The 18,519-nt window shown below is 39.0% G+C and overlaps 1 protein-coding gene across 2 annotated transcripts in view; it reads right to left on the reverse strand.

Annotated features, from left to right (window-relative positions):
- Positions 1-1,597: 1,597 nt before the first annotated feature.
- TRIO (trio Rho guanine nucleotide exchange factor) overlaps positions 1,598-18,519 on the reverse strand; it is a 198,004-nt gene continuing 181,082 nt past the window's right edge. Inside the window, exons 48-57 of one of the 2 annotated variants that reach the window (XM_026841539.1) lie at positions 17,440-18,209; positions 13,062-13,309; positions 12,167-12,305; positions 11,794-11,821; positions 10,753-10,915; positions 8,762-8,883; positions 6,247-6,325; positions 5,416-5,616; positions 4,833-4,971; positions 1,598-3,302 (exon numbers count right to left, since the gene is read on the reverse strand). In XM_026841539.1, the coding sequence (XP_026697340.1) occupies positions 2,760-3,302; positions 4,833-4,971; positions 5,416-5,616; positions 6,247-6,325; positions 8,762-8,883; positions 10,753-10,915; positions 11,794-11,821; positions 12,167-12,305; positions 13,062-13,309; positions 17,440-18,209 (2,432 nt within the window). In that variant the 3' untranslated portion in view covers positions 1,598-2,759. Of the gene's footprint in view, positions 3,303-4,832; positions 4,972-5,415; positions 5,617-6,246; positions 6,326-8,761; positions 8,884-10,752; positions 10,916-11,793; positions 11,822-12,166; positions 12,306-13,061; positions 13,310-17,439; positions 18,210-18,519 lie in introns of those variants that run through there. The other variant, XM_026841540.1, reaches the window with a different exon arrangement.

Consider the following 18,519-nt stretch of genomic DNA (forward strand, 5'->3'; position numbering starts at 1 on the left):
TTTAGAGAACTCATGGATACAAACTCTTCCATGGAGCATGTTGCCATTTATTTCCCTGTCATGGAAAAAGCTTCCAGTGGCTCATCCTTGGCAGTACAATCTTCCTGAATATTCTCTGTCTCTCTAAGTGTAAAAAGTCTCACTCCACTGTCTCTCTCAGTAGTAAATTGAGGAATAAAGGGACTGTTTCATCACTTTACAGGTAATAGGAGAATAAAAGTGGAAAAAAAAAAAAAATCATGTTTACAACGCAGTGACAAGCATAAACACTTTGTATTGTTCCCTGACCTTTCACTTTATTTTGAATTGCAAATGGATTAATGATAGCAGAAAAGGGAGAGAGATAAACATACACTATGAAAAACTTTCTGCTTCATCCCTTATAGGATGCAAACAGAGTGTACCTGCAAAACCCAAGTCTTTATGGTAACTTTTCTCATAATGAATCTGGAAAGCCTAAAAGATGTGGGAAATCTTTTACCCAGTTTAATATTAAACTGAAATATGATCCTTCAAGACTTTAACTGGGAACATCTGGTAGAAAACTCTCCTGCTCAAAATTTACTAGCTAATAAAGACTATAATGAATTTCCACAGAGTTATGTGTGTTTTATAGAAAAGCAATCATGACACTACAAAAGCACTCAACACTTAGAGCAAAGGCAAATATTATTTTGTAAGGCATGAGAAAGAAAGATACATCATTGCAATTTAAAATTAATTTTATGGCAATAAAATAACGTACTTTTCTCTTTTTAAATACAGAGCCCAATTAAAATATTACAAAACCTAAACTTTCAAACTCCTTAAAGCAAGAGATCAGACAAATATGTCAAATATGTTTTAATTTTTTCAAAATAACTGATGGCAAAATAAAATATTTACATCACATCATACTGTGTAAACATGTAACGTCACTGTACAAAGAAATATACATGCAAAATAAAGCAAAAATTTAACTAAAACAATAAAGGAAAATAATACACAAACATAATGATATGAGGTTGGTACGAATACACATCCAGTTTTGAAGTCGGCTGTTTTCTTTTAAAAAGTTTCTGTACAACTTTACAAAAAAACCCAAAAAAACCAAAAAAGGAATAAATAGAATACAGTGGAAGCCGCAAAGCTCAAAACTAACCCAAGCTAGGTTATGGCTTAAGACCCATGTATCTAACTATTGTGGGATATCGGCTTGGTTTCTTTAAACATGGCATTTCACACAAACATAGATGACAACACACCCATATGAACTCAGTGATGCACAGAAAACCATCTGTCTTTTTAAATAGCTCACGTTAATATTACTTCAACCTTAAAAACAGTTACTAAGACAATTACATTACGTGTCAGATTCTCCTCATCTGACCACTACTTTCTGAATGTATTCTTCACCAAAGAGCACAAAATTCATTTGTTCATTTCACAGAAAGAAGTAAACACAGATTTGAAAATTTTAAAAAGTAGTAAGTGTTGAGACTGATTTTGGGAAAGTCAGACTTTGGCATTTTGAATATAATAACAAATGTTAAAAAGTGTCACCCTAACTTCTTAACCAGTTTGAGATTTGGGATACGAACCTCTCTCTCTCTCTCTCTTTTTTTTTTTTTTTTTTTTAACAGTCCTTAAAACTGACTAGTCTTGACTAAATTCTATGCTAACCCTCATCTTAAACTAATAACGACAGTGTGGTACAACACACCCGCCCCTGCCCACCCAGAAACCCCAAACACACAAACAAAACCATAAAGCTCGCCGTACTAGGTATGTGCTTTTTCTATATATTTATTACAGTTACAACAGAGGTCCTCATAAATAGTTGCATAAAATGTTAAAGCCACAACATTGCACATGATATGAAAGAAAACAAAATCCCAAATGAGTGCATTTACAGTATTTCATCCTGCTGTATACTGCTTGACAATCGGGTCGGCAAGCTGGGCACCAACCCGAAGTCCTTTTCTAAGGGGACAGTGAGTACTGACCCAAACTGAAGACCCGCACAGTGGTATACCACCATTTAGGAAGGAGGGGAAAAAAAGGCTAAGGGGAGGGGGGAAAAAATTACAGACTGAAGGCAGGTAACAGTCTATATACAAGTAAGGCCTACATTTTATCAGAGCAAAACGATTCATTCTATTTGTATGCAAAAACTTTGAGGTTGGATGCACTTAAAAGCAGAGTCTGATCTCAGTGCACTGCTACGTGAGATACATACAGGCGAGGCAACTGGAAAGCTCTAGGACCAAGTGAAAACCAGATGTTATAAATGGAGGCCGTATCAATGGGCAGCCATTTTGGTGAGTCTTCTCCAGGCATGATTTCATTTTTGTTTAACACCAGTGCTTTGAACATAGGCATTTCTTCCTTGAATAAATCTTGAAAACGGTAATTAAGTTCACTTGCAAAATTCAACTCGTTTATTAAAAAAACTATTTTTTTTTTTGCAGAAACCTGAATAAAATACTGTTACTGTATCGCTCGTAACTGCTTTTTGCAGAGTACAGTGCTATCGTCCTCCACCCCAGTGAAGTCTGCATCGCCAGTCCCCCGTGCCACCCTGCACGGGTCCCCCTGGAATGCATTTGCACACGAACATTCTTTAGCAGCTGGTTGGCTCGGGGTTTGCTTTCCTCAAAATTCAAGTCAACAGCTGATTGGCAGGAGGAGTCTATCTCCAGTCTGATTGATTGGCAGGAGGAGTCCATCTCCAGTCTGATTGGCAGGTGAAAGAGAATGAGAGAGAACTTCAAGCAAGGTCAAACTCTTGGCAAGAGCCTGCTCTGTAAGAAGTTTTTAATGCTACGGATGGGTCGAACATCATTCTGGTGTTTTCGCCGCTCAATGAATGAAGTCAGTCTGGATATGTCAATGCTGTCAGCACTTTTGCTATTCCCCAGCTGCAGCCATTGCTCCTGGAGGGCCAGTGCAGCCGAGGGACGCTTAGCTGGGTCATCCTGAAGTAGGAAGCATACAAAATCTTTGGCCTTCTGGCTAACTCCTTTGAAGTAGTCATCTGGGAAACTAAAGTCTAAGCGGCAAATATTCAGGCAAGTTTCCTCTACACTTTCATCCAGGAAAGGAGAGACGCCACTAAGAAGGACATATGTGAGCACTCCAATGCTCCAAACATCTGAAGTGAGGGAAACAGGATTTCCAAGAATAATTTCAGGAGCTGCAAACTCTGGGTTTCCAAGTAACTGGTGGATATAATACGTGGTATTGAGCTGGACTGCATCTCCAAAGTCAGCCAGTTTTATTGTTGGCTTAGTGGAACTCTGGTCCACCAATATATTTTCAGGCTAGAAAACATAAAAGCAAAAGTTAAAATGTCTTTTTTCAAGTCAGTCTAGCACACATTTAATACTCCAACATTACTGTTTCCCAGCCAGCGCTGTCTGCTCAAGAACGTAACAAACAGCTGCAAGCTACAAAGATTACTGCTGAAGGCCAGCTCTGCAAAGTTCCTAGGCAGTCCTATCAAGGCTTCCCCCAGACCAATCGGCAGGCAGGTTCTTGCCAACTACAGTATGCAATGAATGTGTTCTAGCTGCTGGCACTACCATTTTTGCAGGAAATATAGTTCTGCCAGGTAATACTGCAGATTTTCACAATAGCAGCTCTGCAAAGTTTCACAGGAACCTGTGTTGGGGAACTTAAGCTTCAAGAGCAGCAATTACAAATAGAGGGTGAATAAAGCAACTGCAGTATTTGCTTTATGACAGAGAGATGGCAAAATGCTTGCATTTAAAGACTGGAAGACCCCGTCAGAATTTTCATGATGCTTTCAACAGAATTCAGCTTTATTTGGTGACTCTTTAATGTAATGCAGCTGTACAGATGGAAGTCAAGCACTGTTTGATCCAACAGGATCTGCTGCTGAATCCACATGGCTTCAAGAGAACTGCCCCACTATTGGTGAGCTAAAAGTAGAATGATTTTTATGATTTTATTCCTGAAGCTACTGCTACTGTAGCTGTGATCTTAGAAAAACAAGAGTGACTTACCTACAGCTAGTTTTTAATTAGTTCATCTATATGTATTCTGAGACTAGAAAAAGTACTGATGAACTCCACATATCACTAGAAAAACATTAAATTTTGTCTCCATGATATGCAGACCAGACTGGTTGTGCTTGGAAAACACAAGTACGTGGAGGAAAGATGCAGGTTCTTTTTGCTTTTTCTCACTATGATCCCTTTTGGCTAAAAAGACTCTGTTTACAGAGATGACTTGTCAATGCTGAAATTCCTTATTATTCAAATAGAAGTGGAAAAAAAAGAGTGTAAAAAATATGTTTTTAATTAATATTCACATGGAGACTTTCTTATATAGCTTTTCCTACTAGAATGCATCAAATCCTTGTGTCTCAAGTATAATTCAAAGGATAGAATAGAGGCACAAAGAGGTACCATTCACACAGATATCACAGCCCTCGAAGTACAAAGATGAGAAAAATGGTTGCAGAGGAAAAGCAGTCTCTTTCACAACAAACTACGCTTCTTGAGAAAGAAATGGATTTCTCCAGCACATTTATCAGGAAGTAAGTAAATTAATAAATAATTAAAAAAAAAAAAAAAATCAAACAAAACTGCTCCTGTCAGCAATTATTTCCAGCACAAAGAACCACACAGGGCCAGCAAGTTTTAAGGAGAAAGCACAGGGAATTCAAAGTTTCTGCTTTGCTGGCTATGAGTAATCTAGAACATTTGGGGACACCCCTCATACAGTCTCAAAGCAATACACAGTTCTATGTTCCCAGCTGCAAGTTTCCTAGAAGAGGAAGGTTTTTATGCCTGGAACGGCGCACACTGCCACACTTCACTCCTCACCTTTAGGTCCAAATGTGCTATTCTGCAGTTGTGAAGATACTGCACTGCTTCCAGAATCTCTCCCAGGTAGAGTCTGATCTTCCCTTCTGTGAGGTTTCCCCATCGCACAACGTAGTCTAGAAGGCGACCCTGGTCAGCCCTGTTGGAATTCCAAGGGTTATATTTTGGATCAATCCATATATCAGAACGGAAAGAAAAACCTAACAGGCCATAGACTACAGGAGTAACTGTAGCCTGCAGCACCTAGAAGATAGAGGACTAAGGTATGAAGAGGAGATCTGATATCAAGCTACCACATTACAACATTCCTAATTCACTTGTGCAGCCACTTGATATAAAATAATTCCTGGACCTTCAGACTAAGATAATCATCCACATATCAGTTTAATATATCAACTTGTTTTCTTCTGAGTATTAAATTCAATTCAGTTTAATAACAGAATTAGACAACTGCAATATTTTACTTAGGTGTTTTAAAACTTCCATGAAAACTTAAAGTTTCTTATTCATAAACCACCAAAAAATGCCCCAGAAAGTCAGCTGCAGAGACTGCATTTTACAGATAGTGTTAGAATCCACACACATTTCTAACACTAGTATGTAGCTGGTGGAGGTCTCAAAGGTATCGAGAAGGCCAACGAGCTGGGGATGCTGGAGATTCTGCATGACTCCAAGTTCATGGGTAACCTGGTCTCGCTTCATCAACTTCTTATTCACAAACTTAGTGGCTACTGCTCGCTTGGTTCCCTTCTGGTCACACTTCTTAACGACAGAAAATCTGCCCCTGGAGTACAATATTGAAAGCAAAGAATTAATCAAAACATGCATTAAGGACATACTTTTACCTTCAAAGAGATCCCAAGAGAGGTCTAATTTTAGATCTCTAATAAGCTACCCTTACAGAGCAGTTTCTGACATAAAGAAGAGTTTTCAGTGCATGTATCTTCTAAAAATGTGTCTGTATAATTTTCTCCTGATAGAAATGTGTTTTATTGCATTTGCAGAGAACTCAAGTCAAAGTAGTACCCAGCTTTCAAAGGTCATCATTAAGTTGGACAAATGTATATTCTATGTGACTTATTCTGCCAATTTTCAGACTTCTTGTGCCTGTAATTTTCATACCCTAAACAAAAAAGTTTAGGAGAGCTTCACTACAGAAGCAGTATCAATCATTGTAAGCCATGCTTAAGTAAAAACCCCACACACTTAATCTATACCACTTCAGCCTAAATACGTTCCGTTTATGCAGTGCCACCTAGTGGTAAAATTTTCACTTCCACATTTCTATTTAATCCAACGTAATTCTGGCCTTTCAAGCTCATATGGTAAGTATTTTTCAGATAAGTTTTCTTTTTTTAAAGAGAAGTTAATATTTTAACATAGACAGCTTTGGAGATCAGCATACAGAACGCACCTGCCAAGCTCAGCCACTTCATTATAGAGGGAATCAAAGTTGTCTTTCCAGATTACCATGATCCCATCATTTCCAGGACCTACAAAAAAGACAAAGACAGTATAGCCAAAATTTATCATATTCAAATCTTCTCAGAACTAAATTGTTGTCATTATAACCAATGTTTTGTTTCAGATGTTTGCAGGAGAGAAATATATTGACTTCATATTCCATTTGGGAATAGATTTCAGGAAGAATTTGCCTCAGTCAGACTATCCCCTGTCATCTTTCTTTTGAAGCTGAGTGTATCCATATTGAAAAGTAACTCATGGCCTCATATTGTCCATCCTCTTGCAGCTCAGAAAGGAAATTATTTCTGTAATCAGCTACTTCATTAATGGTTTATAAAGACTACTACAGCAAGCCAAAGAATATTCTTTATTCTTTGCACAAGAAAACGCACAAGAATTGACAACAAATCAAACAGCAAGCCCTTCATATCTGAAGGACTGAAAAAGACATCAGTTTGATGCTGAAACCTCACTTTGTGCTACAGCCTTAGAGTTTTGCTCTTATGGACTGGGGAAATAAAGGGTAGGATGGCCCCAGAAAAACTGGGGCCAGAACTTCTTTGTAGAAGTATTGGTACAGCTGATTAGAAGGGCTAGAAAAACACATCTGCCTGTCAAGGCTAGTTCCAAAGTAACCAAGACATACCAAATACTGATTTAGTTTTGATTGAGAAGTGAACATTTGCTTTTGGACAGTAAGATCAAGTACTGTGAAAGATGGTAGTTTAGCCCACAAGACTTCTGTGACTGATTCTGGTCAAATCACAATTTTGGGCTTCTGTACACCTGTACAAGAAGGACACTCATTACACTAGTTCCTTAAAGCACAGTTTCACACAGATTATTGTCCATCAGGAGAATTTTACCTCCCTGACTAGAAAAGTTTCCTTGGCTGAGATGTTATCAGTGGAACCTGTCCCGTTAATCCCCATATGACACAGGGTGGCAGCAAACCAAACTGGATTACACAGGAAAGCAGCCCAGCCAATGCAGAACAAATTCTATGGTGGAACTAATTCAGGAGCAGTGGGAACTATCTGTACAGGGTAAGTAACCTTGGAAAGTTGAAGGAAACAGCAAAAATAATAGGTATCCTACATTATGTCTCATTATCAACAATACACATAGTGGGGAAAAAAAAAGTGATCAGACAGTGTAGCAGCTACCTGAAAAAAGCAGCACTCTATTTTACAGGAAACATTAGTATAAACCCCAAAATTTTATTTTCTGCCTCCTTTTTATATTCCAACACAACTATTTTAGGGCTTAACTACTGTCTGTCTTTGGTCAGTGAGCAGGAAGTGCTGGGAATAATCACCACCTCAATATGTTGGCAGTAAGGCACTTACTGTGTCTGCCAATAGGCAGAGCTCGATCGAAGTGGCAGCACTGATTACAAACCCCCAAAAATTTCAGATGAGGTTTTGGAAAGGACACATCTTTCACAGTCTGGTTTCAACACTCCAGGAAAATGTTTTTTTTTTTTGAACAAAAGGGAAGAAAGTACGTATTTTGGAGAGGTTTGGGACAGCTGTACAAGTCCCATATCAGCTGGGACAAACATACAAAGACAGAATGCAGCACTTCATATCTTAGTTTCTTTTATATGAGTCAGTTTTAGAGCCATTCCACTAAAATTTGTTAATTAATTCTCACTGACAGATAAATATACGGGCCTCTCAATACATTAAAGGACCCAGATAGCATCAATTGTTATAAACTGCATGTAAGAAAGCCTGCTATCCTGCTGTCTCCCTGTGTTTTCCCTATTTCTAAAACCAGAAGATCCTGAACACTTAAGAATAACTGAATGTACACACACACACACACACACACACACACACACACTTAGCACTATGCCAAATATGTCAAGTAAAAACTTTTTTTTTTTTTTCCTTTGCTGTCTGCCTCCAAAACACAAGCATTTTTCATCTTTGCAGGTTTCCTTTTCATTCTCTCAGAAACATTCAGGTCACCTCACTTCAGGTACTGAAATAATGTAATTTAAGTGTAGATCTATGATGCAAAGACAAGAAAGTTACATGTTCTCCTAGACACTCTGTGGCTTTACAATTCAAGCAAAAGAGCACATTAAATATACAGACCAGTGCTACTCTTCCCTTATCTGTACACTTTAGAAATTATAGATGTTAGCATTGTGACTACACTAAGAATGCAGATGATAAAATACAATTTTATCATAGTATGTTTGAACTAGTACAGATAGACAAGGTAAATGCACATTGACAGTACTGTGTAGGCATTTTGTCGGTATCTAATTGGTTACATCCTAAAAGTGCATCTATTCCTTGTGCAACAAGTAATGTATCATGGGTGAAAAGGTTTGTTATAATACTCTTTTAACAGAGGGACATGCAAGAGCTGAGGTTCTCTTTTTCCTGTACTATGGGTACCAGACACTTTGAATGTAATTAGATTAAAAAAAGGCAAAGAGCCAGGCTTACCTAAAACTCGTAGACTGGCGGAAGATGAAACTGAACCCATATCGTTTGCAGCTATACATGTATAGATACCATCGTCTTCTGCAGTGACGCCAATGATTTTCAGTGAAGCCTCTCCTAAGTCACTGGGAAACACAATGGCATCTGTTAACTTTATATTCATTTTAGAGACTTTAGGCTATGGAAATCAGACAAAGTTAGATTCATACTGTTAATATTTCTTATGCTCTAGTCCCCCTCTCTCTCTGGACAGACATTAGTAACCCTGTCCCTGCCATTTCAGAAGCATCTACCAGAATCTGAGCACTCTGTGTCCATCAAATATCTTGGAATGTCCTACAGACTATTACAAAAACATCCTCACTGACACTCTGTCTCAGCATGTCCCAAGCTCCATTGTTCTAGAAAAAATCAAATGCTGCCCCCTGTTTCTTCCTGCTTTCTCTACTTCCTTCAGATTTTGAGAAAACAAGACAACCATCCATCATTGGTCTTTCTGAAAGTTTAGTTTCCATCCCTGACTCCCAGCATACTGAAGCTGATCTAACATACATACTTGCAGAGCATTCATCCCTTGTAAGAGAAGGTTCCCCCTTCAATACAAAAGGCACACCTCACCACAACTTTGGAGACCTCAGAATCTGGGAGAATGAGGATGGGAGGAAACTAGAAAGGACTTACGTTTTCCCTCTGCTCCAGGGCAGAGACAGCAATAAGCTATGTAAAGACCACAGGAGGAAGATTCTGCAGACTCCTCCTTATCTTTCTCATTACTCAACCACCCTTTTTGTTTCATGTGTCTTTAAATGTCTACTTAAATCTTGACTGAAATGACTGAATGAAAAACTATTTGCCATGGCCTTCACCACACAACTTAATTTCAGGAAAAAAAATGAATGTGCATTTTAGGAATGCAGGAAGATGACCACTACCCCCATGCCAAGCTCAAATAACATTTCATGATTATTATTTCTAAAAATCTGTTATCCACAGCCAATATGATTTACTGAATATAATTTTATAACAGTAATGAATCACAGCGAATTAAACATAGCAAATCTAACTCATCTCACAACAGTTCTGGATGCAGTAGCAAAGCTGCCACTATGCCTCTGTCTCCCCATAAAAAAATTATACACAGAGGAAAAGAAAAAGTAGCAGCAGCAGGAGGTAAAAAAGAACAGTACAACATGCCATCAAGTTTGCAGGTAAGTTGGGCTATACCACACAACTACTCAGACGATGACATATGCTTCTATCAGTGAGAAAGTTTTCACAAAAACCTCTTTGTTATGAATTGAAAGCATAATTCAGAAGACATTTTTTCACACTGAAGTTACTCATTAAATATTTTGTGTATATAAAGAATGCTTTTTCAGAAAAAAACCCTTTTCTCACATGCAGTGTCACATTCCAAAATACAGCAATTTTTCTTAATCAGGTGTTTGAGCTACCAGTTAGTCTGTTAAGTTCTATTATAGCAAAGCTAAAACCAGACAAAAATACTAATTTCTATGCTTCAACAATGAAGACAGTGACATTGCCACGTCAGTAGGTATCAGAGGCTTTTAACTGCAAAATACTGTTGTGTGACCTGAAAGCAGTAATTTTTCTTCTAAAATTATGATATGCTACTAATGGAAATAAGGGTTTGGCAGGATGGCATATCACAGCACCAGCATGTCACAGCACACTGTTCTGATTCAAGCACTAGGTCAGCGTGATGAACCACAATGGCTTCTGCAATAGCTGATCAGAAATACCAGTTGAATTTTATTTTGTTTTTAAAAATCAACTGAATACGACATTTGGGTACCGCAGCCATACATTGTGTAACTTACACAACATTACCAGAAAAATCTCAGCTGCAAAATATTTCTGAGGGCAAGCCTATCTTTATGCCTCAAAGCCAAAAGCTATCCTGCACCAAGGGTGCAAATAGAAAATATAACAGTTTCAGAAGTTCCTGCTGAACGTTACACAAATTACTATACCTGTATGAAATGCTGTGATGACCGTCATTGCTCAGTGTGTTATGATCAGGACCCTTCCAAGTAACTGAAGCCTTGGGGCGACCACAGACTTTACACCTAAGCACGATGGTCTCTCCTGTCTCACATGTTACCTCACTCAATGGTATTATGAACTCTGGGGGAACTGGAAAAAGAAAATTAATGGCATTACGTCAATTGAAATAAATAAATTTGCTTATCTATTCCCTACACTCTCCCATTTCTGTTAGACAAATTAGTATGGCACTTTAAATTTCTAAGGTGTATCTATCCCTCCACCCTCAGAGCACATCCATGGTGACACCACTTGCTGGGGCTCTGCAGAACCAGTGATTTTTTCTCTGCATGAACTTGTACACAACACTACTGCTATGCCACAGATAACCCTGAAGCCTACCATGGTGAACCAAACACCCTGTTTACGGCAAGCTGAGGAAATCTTACAGTGAAAAGTGTTTAAGGACTTGCTCAGCTAAGCTATCTTTATATACAGCTAAGTTTGCAAAAGGCAACACAAAACACGTCACTCGTCCACTGAGGCACTGTAGTTGTTTCCCTTTCTCACAGGTGAAATTCAAAAAGTTTGGTTCTGTCTATTAAGATAAATACCCAGTTTGGCTCTGACCCCGGCAGGCCACTATCTGATCAGCCTCTGCACTGGAGAGGCCTTGAATGTTCTCTAGGATGCAAGGTTAAAAATGAAGCAGCTTCAACTCCTGGCCTTGTTATTTTGCTAATTCAGCAAGGCCCAACTTTCATGCAGTCTCCATTCAGAACATGTCATACAGTCCTCGTGTTTTATGTTGTTTTGGACTTGTGAACAGAAATATGTTCCTTGCATCTGAAAAAATAAATATGACTTTATTTTATTACCTATCTCCCTTATCCAAAAAGAACCTATGTATATTTTGATAGAAAACACTCAGTTCCTGACATAATTCATACTGACCAAATTTAAACAAAGTAAATACTGTTATAATCAAATTATACTTACTGCAACTTTTAAAAATGAAAGCAACTTACCATCATAAATGTAATTGGGGTTGAGAAGCTGGAAAGGAGAGATTAGAGAATTAATGTCCTGATAACCTTATAACTTCAAATTGGTAGAAAACAAAGCACAGTGATGGGTTAAAGTTAGCTGTACCCACAAAGATCTGAGAAACATCTGTACACTAGAAATTCTGTGCTACTCTACTCTTTCTGCAGTATTCTTATGCTGCATTGTGCTTTCAGGCTCAAAGACCGTATCTTCCTGTTTTCAGACTGTGCAAACACTGTGCATTAAAAACACTGTTGCCTTTAATTCCTTCATGTGAAAATCTGATGGAAGCTACTTTTTAAGAAATCCCAAAAGAACTTCCTTTGGAAACAACTACATCTTTGTAATGCTTACCTTTACAGAAACCTTGTTGGCAAGTCCTTCTCGGGATTTGCGGTAACCATTTTCTAGCTTGCCTTCCCTTTTGCCGTCTTTATCTTTTTTCTCAGATTTCTTCCTTAAACGGAGTGCTGTGTGCCAAGACGTTGACTTCCTGAATACAGAACATAAAACTTTGGTCAATTTTTTTCAACTCCAGGTTATGTGTTATACTCTCTAGTTTCAAACAGCATTGGAAGAGTACATCAAAATGTTATTTCATTGTATTAAAGTATACTGAAATGAAAGACATTAAGTATGCCATAAGAGATGCTATCCTTGGTTAAAACTGTAATCAAGCTAGTAAGATTAGTCTGTAGTTCAGTATTCCTTGAAATCGTTGCTTGAAAGGTAAACTTTGTCTATGAAAATACAAACTGTCAATCAAACTTAGCAATGATCAGTATGAAATCTGTATCAAATACAGAAGCTTTACATAAAGTTTTATTTCTAAGAACTTTGATGTAATTTCTCCCATTGCAGATCTGAGAGAGATCTTCCTAGCACAACCAGTCATTTTCAATAGATTTGTGGCTCAAAGTAGAGATCTAGAATTCTGAAATCTCATTTCCCTGGGAACAAACATTCCCTGACTTTTCCTAAACAAAGGTGTCTAGCCTGATAACCAATTCTCTTACATAAATCAGTAACTACTGCTGATCTTAGATCAGGTATTCTTTCATCACCTTTTCTACAGCTTTTAAATAAAGAGTATGTGCTTCTGGGTTCATTCTTACTAGCTCGTATTTTGAAGTTTGCTAAGGGACCTCATGAGTACCTGTTTTGCTTGATCATTTATTTCTCAAAGATCACATCAACTTTCTTGTTGAAAACCTCCCTCCTCCCCTTCTACACACACCCAGGCACTCACTTGATGGTTCCATCAGGGTTGTCAATGATGACTGCACTGGTATGCCCCAAGACATAGCCGGGAATCCAGCCCTCGGCTGCGGGGCACTGATCAGTGGCGGCTCTGAACACCAAAAACATGTTCTGTTGGTTGCTGGCTAGAATCTGCACGACTTCTCCTTGGTAGACATTTATCTCATCCTCCTTCACTGCCGTGTAATCGTGTGTCACCAGCATGGTGGAGATATTGCTACTGCTGCTACTTTCACTCTGCAGGTGTCAATTGGAAGCAGAAAGAGAGGGGGAGGGAAGAATCAACTTTAATGTTCATGAAGAAGACAGGCTGTTCTTGGCCTGCTACATTACCTGCATAATCCATATAAATTAACATGTAGTCAAAGAGAAGAGCTACGATTTCTCTTTTAAAGCTGCCTGTGTCCATCTTGTACAAATTAGTTTGATCTATGAATACCTTCATGTACAGCTGCTGCATAAATTTATTTCCATTAATTTTACTCAAGATTACTTCCTTTAACTAAGAGTCAGTTTATAGATCTCAACTGGTCTTCCTTTCAAGCTCAGACATAACCTTGCATCTTTATCAGGCAACTGAACTACAATACAGCATGTAGGACAGTTTTTCATGGTCTTATAGATGCAGTTTCAAAATCATAATCATTACCTCGAACACTGGGAATTCCAACAGCAGAAAAAACATACAGTCTTTCCTAGCATTATTTGTCAGTTCTCAGACACCAGCCTTCTGCACACAAAACATGACAAGCTACAAAAGAACAAAACAGGCTTTTGACAGTATGTCTCAAAGCCACAAGGCCTGTTCTTGGTTGAATCTGTATGATCACGTTTATTCATTTAAATGCACAGGATGAGGTAAATTACTGAAATAAGAAATTATTCATTTCTCAGACAAAATAGATCCACCGAACTATGAGAATAAAGCTGGAAATCTCACTTCTAACTGATTAGTGACTATGACAGCTGTGTGTTGTTAGCTGTTTATCACATACTTTCAACTAGTGTTCAACAAATGTTCTCCCCACCGAGCATTTGCACAGAGCTAATTATGGCTGATCAGGTGTACATTAAAAGTCATATTACTTTTCAGAACAAAAAGCCTTCTCCTAGCCATGAATCCACCCGCAGTCATTAGTTTTTAAAAGTAAGAATAATTTTGTCCATTTGCGTGCATTTCTCATATGAGGTTGAATAGATGGAAATGTGAAATCTATTATCAGATCATACAGCCTATTTTCTGAAGTAAGTTATGTCCTTCTTGAAACAAGTTAAAAACAAAGTGGATGGACTATTAATGATGTGTCATGAGGCATGTATGTGTGTGTGCCTGTCTTTTGTTTCTGTTCTTACTTCAAACTGTTTCAGGTAACTACCAGCAAGGGCTCACTATTGCTTAGTAGTAGCTAAAATGAAGAAGAAAATCAATACCCAGCTGGAGAGCGTAACCACATGTTAGTACCACGTATGTGCCAGCAGCAAGTGGAAAGCTTGGCACACAGGATTAAAACAGTGTCACCTTTTTTCTCAAAACTGTCAAATACTTCTCCCCTCAGTGTTGAGGGGATGCAGCAGGGGTCAGTGGACAGCATGGTACACTGGGAGCCCCAAAACCCACATTCTCTTCCCATCTGCTTGTTCAAGGCCAAGTCACCCCATCTCTTGGTGCCTGTGCTTCCCCATGAGTGCCTTGGCTGAGAAACCGAGGCATGTGGAAAGGAACAGTGTCAGATTAATCATTCATAGCATGTTCAGGAAACTGACACTTAGGTTTCCAGTGAGTCTGTACATTTTATTCTAGCTGGACTACTTTGTTCATCTGGATGGTTCAAGTCCATTCTGTCTTTTTCCCCCCTTTTAGGATGATGAAGCAAATGCTAACACAAAGAGAAAGATCTCATCCTGGATTACACCTCTACTAAAGGATATTTATGTTAATTCAAGATGCTGTATTTCCAGTGGGAGAACTAATTTTGTCCAGCTTAGTGGACTGTCTGGACGGTCTTTTGTATTAGCAAGCCCTTTCCATGATTCAGGCAAATCAAGAATAGTAGAACCAAAAAACCAGTCTCATTTTCAGTCACTTTTATTAAATTAAGATTATAACTTACTAGATTCTTTTAGCTAGATGAAAAAGAATTTTATTCAGAGAAAGCCGCTTATGTTAACTCCTTCTTACAGGGGAAGATGAAGCGAAGGCTGAAGCTGAGAAACCAACCTAAGCTCCAAACCTTGTCCCGTAGACTATTCCTGAACATACTGTTTCTTAGCATGCAGCAGAATTTGTATAACTACAGGACTGTCCTTCCTGAAACATAACACTCCTTTTTAATAGTTAAGTCTTGAAGGATCATATTAAACTCTGAATATTTCTTATTTTCAACAAGGACAGGTAAATCTGTTAAATAAACAAGTGTCCGGTAACTACTGACAAACATTATTGTGAATTTGTTTATATCAAAATTTATTCTCACTACAGAAAGATAGCCTTTTCTTTTGCCTTGCAAGGAAATAATTGTTCTTGCATAGTTAATGCTTTTCTACTGCAAGTTCTGCAGTTCCTCTAGAGGATTTACAATCAAAATGTAAAAAACTCCTCCCGTATTCCTGAAATACTAGCAAAACCAATTCCTTTTTCTTCTTCTTAGAAGTAACTTTTGCATAAGTAACCTTAACCATATGTGCACGTAAATGCACACACACAAATGGTTAAATCAGTATAAATCTATACAACCCATTTTCTCTAATCTGTTGAACATGTTGTGGAATCCTGCTAAAGTATGGTCTAGAAATGAGGTTATAAGTGAAGAATTATGACTCATCTCAATTACCAAACTAAAAGAAACATAGTTGTGAAGAAGACAGCATGCATTCAGATATTATGTTTTCAGTAAGATTAAAACAAGCAATGGTGTCTTTGCTGAGATAGGATCAAAATTCCTATGTTTTGAAAACTCAGTGTCATCCCATCTCCCCCTCTCTCTTCCTTTAATGGAACAACATCAATTAATAGCATGAAAGTCTTCTCGGCATATAAAAAGTACCACCATCTTGATTCACATACTGTGCAGTAACTGCAAAATACTCAAATTATCCCAGATATTATATTATCATCACATTTTGCTAGACTGAAGATAAACACAAGACAAAGCTAAAACAAATGAAAAGCTGAAGGAAGATTGGGATAAAAATACAATACATGCAAAGCATATTTTTTCCTTCTGAAGCTATTATAAAAGTAAATGTAAGAACTAAGAAGTCAAGAAAGCTCTGTGTGTTAAACAGTTCTATAAAGAAATGCATGCATTTAAAAAAGGTCTGGCAAGTTAGGCGATTTGCAAAATTGGTATTGCATACTATTTGTGAGAGAGTGGAAAAACAAACATTCGTGAACACAACACTTAGTGAGAGAAAAATCAAATGTGAGTTTAAAAAGAAAGGCACCATAGCCTGCCTACCACATCCATGGCAAGTGCCTTGAATTTTTTGCTTTATATTTGCACATGCCTCTGTGATTGCTGTGTTGCATTTCTTGGTGGATGTTATTAGAGAGAATGTGGATTCTGTTGATATCCCAGCTTTCTGCACAAACACACCAAGTGCATGCTAAAAGGTTGAATCTCCAGATGTCCTAAAGCAGTTCTTCTTACAAAGCAGAAAAGACAAGTGGAGCCACTATTTGTTTTGGTCGTAGTAGAAGGAAGATTATTTTAGCAAGGTTTTGTTGGCCTATTTTGAGTGGATTGCAGGAAGCTTCCTTGATCAGACACAGGATATTTAGAAAGAGAATGTTGTACATCAACTAAGGCTGAGAGGGGGAAAAAAATTAATAAAAAATAAAAATCAAATAGCCCAGGGAACATACTGTAGATGTCTCCACGAAGTTAAAACTCAACAGGACAATGGTGGCGGATTTGTGCGTGAAAGCGAAAAAAGCCCCAAGGCAATCTGCCAGAATGTCGAAGTCAGATTTAAGTGCTGGCTGCAATGCATACCCCAAGGTGCTCTGGCTGCCACAATTCAGCATGTTAATTATGTGCCTTCAAATTAGAGACGAAAAAGCAAGGAGAGCAAGTTAGTATCAGCCTAGTGATCTATGTTTTCAGCAGAGGCAGAAATTGCACCTAATGTTAGCATTTGCTTTTGTGCCTGTATACATATCCACGTTTGTATGTATACATACACAGAGAGGTAGAGAATTTTTTTTTTTTTTTTTAATGTGCAGAAGATATTTGAACAGTTGATTATTTCAGAGCAGTACAGCACTGGAGAGCCAGAAGTTAGTACGCAGAGTGATGGTAACGCACAGAAAGGGAGCACGGGAAGGTTTTAGAAGAGCTCGCAGGACAGAGGTGCTCCGCTCTTACCCCATTACTCTGGGTGGAGTGAACTGACTGCTCGCTGGTCGAGGAGCATGTGCTCATGCGGTCTGTGTCCTTGCTGTGTGAAGAGTGGCGGTGGACCTGCCGCTGGAGGGAGTCATTGTCCCCAGGGAAAGTGAAGGAGCCAGGGCGGCTGGCGGGGGATGCTGGGATGGAGCTCCAAAAGGAGCCCTTCTGCAGGGGGCTGCTGGGTGGAAAGGTTTCTTTGCCAAAAGGAGAAGGGAAAGTCGTGGAGAGAGGAGAGTTCATTGGTGAGATGGCTCCTGGCCTTGGCTTCCCAAGCGTCAGTGATCCTATGCTGTTTCTTGATCGACTGTCCTCTGAGCTTCCACGTGAGTCTTTCTGGGCTCCATCAACTGAGCCAGAAATGTTTCCTGCTGTCTTCCTGGGACTTTCAATAACTTTCATCTTGGGAATCTGCTCAGCTTCTCTCTGAGGACCATCCGGTTCTGCATTGGGAGGGTGCCTGTCTGGCTGGCTCAGGCCAGTTTCTAAGGAGGTGTTGTAGTGTGGCAGGGAGAGATTGTGAATGGACATACCTGACATCTTGTCTGCCTCTGCTTGGGCCGAGGCTGCAGAGGAGACCAGGACTGGGGAATGGTGTCTGACAGGCTGGGGGATCCGGGATGGCCGGCTACGGCTGGAGCTGGGGATGCCACTACAGCTGCTGGGGCCGCTGCTGTTACCACTGCTGCTCCCGCTGCCGCCTCCACCACCGCTGTGGTTCCTCTGGTACTCGATTGGGGACGTCAAGGCTGCAATGGGGGTGGGAGGGGACGTGATCGTGGAAAGAAGGGCAGGAAAGGGAACAGGAACAGTTTAAAACAGACATGTTTACTGGCAAAAGGGAAGTGCTGTTCAAATAAGATCAATTCCCTTAAGCAATGCCGGTCGTCCCTCAAGTCACTTGTCACTTTTCTATATCACACTTTCATGACCTGCTATATGTACCTCTATTAAAGATGAAAAATCTGAAACCAGGCAGAAGTGTTTTCCTCTAGGATCACATTGTCAGTCAGCAGCCAAACTGGTAAAAAACAAGTGTGACTTCTAATTCTCAGCTTG

This window comes from Athene cunicularia (genome assembly GCF_003259725.1).
Source record: "Athene cunicularia isolate RWA chromosome 2 unlocalized genomic scaffold, athCun1 chr2_part1, whole genome shotgun sequence".
In the NCBI taxonomy this organism is placed as follows: domain Eukaryota; kingdom Metazoa; phylum Chordata; class Aves; order Strigiformes; family Strigidae; genus Athene; species Athene cunicularia.